Genomic DNA, 3862 nt, shown 5'->3' with positions numbered 1-3862 from the left:
CCCCCCAGCTTCAACCTGTCCCCCAGCTCTAACCTGTCCTCCAGCTCTAACCTGTCCCCCCAGCTCTAACCTGTCCCCCCAGCTCTAACCTGTCCCCCAGCTCTAACCTGCCCCCCCCCAGCTCTAACCTGTCCCCCCAGCTCTAACCTGTCCCCCAGCTCTAACCTGTCCCCCAGCCCTAACCTGTCCCCCCAGCTTCAACCTGTCCCCCAGCTCTAACCTGTCCCCCCAGCTCTAACCTGTCCCCCAGCTCTAACCTGTCCCCTCAGCTCTAACCTGTCCCCCAGCTCTAACCTGTCCCCCAGCTCTAACCTGTCCCTCAGCTCTAACCTGTCCCCCCAGCTCTAACCTGTCCCCCCAGCTTCAACCTGTCCCCCAGCTCTAACCTGTCCCCCCAGCTCTAACCTGTCCCCCCAGCTCTAACCTGTCCCCCAGCTCTAACCTGTCCCCCCAGCTCTAACCTGTCCCCCCAGCTCTAACCTGTCCCCCAGCTCTAACCTGTCCCTCAGCTCTAACCTGTCCCTCAGCTCTAACCTGTCCCCCCAGCTCTAACCTGTCCCCCCAGCTCTAACCTGTCCCCCCAGCTCTAACCTGTCCCCCAGCTCTAACCTGTCCCCCAGCTCTAACCTGTCCCTCAGCTCTAACCTGTCCCTCAGCTCTAACCTGTCCCCCCAGCTCTAACCTGTCCCCCCAGCTCTAACCTGTCCCCCAGCTCTAACCTGTCCCCCAGCTCTAACCTGTCCCCCCAGCTCTAACCTGTCCTCCAGCTCTAACCTGTCCCCCAGCTCTAACCTGTCCCCCAGCTCTAACCTGTCCTCCAGCTCTAACCTGTCCCCCAGCTCTAACCTGTCCTCCAGCTCTAATCTGTCCCCCAGCTCTAACCTGTCCCCCAGCTCTAACCTGTCCCCCAGCTCTAACCTGTCCCCCCAGCTCTAACCTGTCCCCCCAGCTCTAACCTGTCCTCCAGCTCTAACCTGTCCCCCAGCTCTAACCTGTCCCCCCAGCTCTAACCTGTCCCCCCAGCTCTAACCTGTCCTCCAGCTCTAACCTGTCCTCCAGCTCTAACCTGTCCCCCAGCTCTAACCTGTCCTCCAGCTCTAACCTGTCCCCCAGCTCTAACCTGTCCCCCAGCTCTAACCTGTCCTCCAGCTCTAACCTGTCCTCCAGCTCTAACCTGTCCTCCAGCTCTAACCTGTCCTCCAGCTCTAACATGCTGTTTGCTGTTGGTCTCTGTTCCAGACACTAGATCGTCTCCCTGTCCTCCAGCTCTAACCTGTCCTCCAGCTCTAACCTGTCCCCCAGCTCTAACCTGTCCTACAGCTCTAACCTGTCCCCCAGCTCTAACCTGTCCTCCAGCTCTAACCTGTCCTCCAGCTCTAACCTGTCCTCCAGCTCTAACCTGTCCTCCAGCTGTAACCTGTCCTCCAGCTCTAACCTGTCCTCCAGCTCTAACCTGTCCTCCAGCTCTAACCTGTCCTCCAGCTCTAACATGCTGTTTGCTGTTGGTCTCTGTTCCAGACACTAGATCGTCTCCCTGTCCTCCAGCTCTAACCTGTCCTCCAGCTCTAACCTGTCCTCCAGCTCTAACCTGTCCTCCAGCTCTAACATGCTGTTTGCTGTTGGTCTCTGTTCCAGACACTAGATCGTCTCCCTGTCCTCCAGCTCTAACCTGTCCTCCAGCTCTAACCTGTCCCCCAGCTCTAACCTGTCCTCCAGCTCTAACCTGTCCTCCAGCTCTAACCTGTCCTCCAGCTCTAACCTGTCCTCCAGCTCTAACCTGTCCCCCAGCTCTAACCTGTCCCCCAGCTCTAACCTGTCCTCCAGCTCTAACCTGTCCTCCAGCTCTAACCTGTCCTCCAGCTCTAACCTGTCCCCCAGCTCTAACCTGTCCTACAGCTCTAACCTGTCCTCCAGCTCTGACCTGTCCTCCAGCTCTAACCTGTCCTCCAGCTCTAACCTGTCCTCCAGCTCTAACATGCTGTTTGCTGTCGGTCTCTGTTCCAGACACTAGATCGTCTCCCTGTCCTCCAGCTCTAACCTGTCCCCCAGCTCTAACCTGTCCCCCAGCTCTAACCTGTCCTCCAGCTCTAACCTGTCCTCCAGCTCTAACCTGTCCTCCAGCTCTAACCTGTCCCCCAGCTCTAACCTGTCCTACAGCTCTAACCTGTCCTCCAGCTCTAACCTGTCCTCCAGCTCTAACCTGTCCTCCAGCTCTAACCTGTCCTCCAGCTCTAACATGCTGTTTGCTGTCGGTCTCTCTTCCAGACACTAGATCGTCTCCCTGTCCTCCAGCTCTAACCTGTCCCCCAGCTCTAACCTGTCCCCCAGCTCTAACCTGTCCTCCAGCTCTAACCTGTCCTCCAGCTCTAACCTGTCCTCCAGCTCTAACCTGTCCTCCAGCTCTAACCTGTCCTCCAGCTCTAACCTGTCCCCCAGCTCTAACCTGTCCTCCAGCTCTAACCTGTCCTCCAGCTCTAACCTGTCCTCCAGCTCTAACATGCTGTTTGCTGTCGGTCTCTGTTCCAGACACTAGATCGTCTCCCTGTCCACCAGCTCTAACCTGTCCCCCAGCTCTAACCTGTCCTCCAGCTCTAACCTGTCCTCCAGCTCTAACCTGTCCTCCAGCTCTAACCTGTCCTCCAGCTCTAACCTGTCCCCCAGCTCTAACCTGTCCTCCAGCTCTAACCTGTCCTCCAGCTCTAACATGCTGTTTGCTGTTGGTCTCTGTTCCAGACACTAGATCGTCTCCCTCTCACCAACCCAGAGCACTTTGGCACTCCTGTCATCGGCAAGAAGGGGAACCGTGGACGCAGGTCCAATCCAGTGTGAGTATCTCCCTCTGTGAACTGTTGACTCCACCCTGGGCTGGGGACTGGGCTGTTGACTGGACTGTTGACTCCACCCAGGGCTGGGGACTGGGCTGGGGACTGGACTGTTGACTCCACCCTGGGCTGGGGACTGGGCTGGGGACTGGACTGTTGACTCCACCCTGGGCTGGGGACTGGGCTGGGGACTGGACTGTTGACTCCACCCAGGGCTGGGGACTGGGCTGGGGACTGGACTGTTGACTCCACCCTGGGCTGGGGACTGGGCTGGGGACTGGACTGTTGACTCCACCCTGGGCTGGGGACTGGGCTGGGGACTGGACTGTTGACTCCACCCTGGGCTGGGGACTGGACTGTTGACCTCACCCTGGGCTGGGGTCTGGGCTGTTGACTCCACCCTGGGCTGGGGACTGGGCTGTTGACTCCACCCTGGGCTGGGGACTGGACTGTTGACTCCACCCAGGGCTGGGGACTGGGCTGTTGACCTCACCCTGGGCTGGGGACTGGGCTGTTGACTCCACCCTGGGCTGGGGACTGGACTGTTGACCTCACCCTGGGCTGGGGTCTGGGCTGTTGACTCCACCCTGGGCTGGGGACTGGGCTGTTGACTCCACCCTGGGCTGGGGGATGGACTGTTGACTCCACCCAGGGCTGGGGACTGGGCTGTTGACCTCACCCTGGGCTGGGGACTGGGCTGTTGACTCCACCCTGGGCTGGGGACTGGGCTGTTGACTCCACCCTGGGCTGGGGTCTGGGCTGTTGACTCCACCCTGGGCTGTTGACCCCACCCTGGGCTGGGGACTGGGCTGTTGACCTCACCCTGGGCTGGGGTCTGGGCTGTTGACTCCACCCTGGGCTGTTGACCCCACCCTGGGCTGGGGACTGGGCTGTTGACCTCACCCTGGGCTGGGGACTGGACTGTTGACTCCACCCTGGGCTGGGGACTGGGCTGTTGACTCCACCCTGGGCTGTTGACCTCACCCTGGGCTGTTGACTCCACCCTGGGCTGGGGACTGGGCTGTTGACTCCACCCTGGG

General features: G+C 59.9%; 1 protein-coding gene across 1 annotated transcript in view; it reads left to right on the top strand.

Annotated features, from left to right (window-relative positions):
- LOC120045305 (AT-rich interactive domain-containing protein 4B-like) overlaps nt 1–2829 on the top strand; it is an 85769-nt gene extending 82940 nt beyond the window's left edge. Inside the window, exon 7 of the mRNA XM_038990185.1 lies at nt 2734–2829. Coding sequence (XP_038846113.1) covers nt 2734–2829 — 96 coding nt within the window. The remainder of the gene's footprint in view (nt 1–2733) is intronic.
- The last annotated feature ends 1033 nt before the right edge of the window (nt 2830–3862 follow it).

Source organism: Salvelinus namaycush, chromosome 4 (assembly GCF_016432855.1).
Source record: "Salvelinus namaycush isolate Seneca chromosome 4, SaNama_1.0, whole genome shotgun sequence".
NCBI lineage: Eukaryota > Metazoa > Chordata > Actinopteri > Salmoniformes > Salmonidae > Salvelinus > Salvelinus namaycush.
Note: the sequence above shows the minus strand (reverse complement) of the source record. Positions and strands in the feature narration are given on the sequence as shown.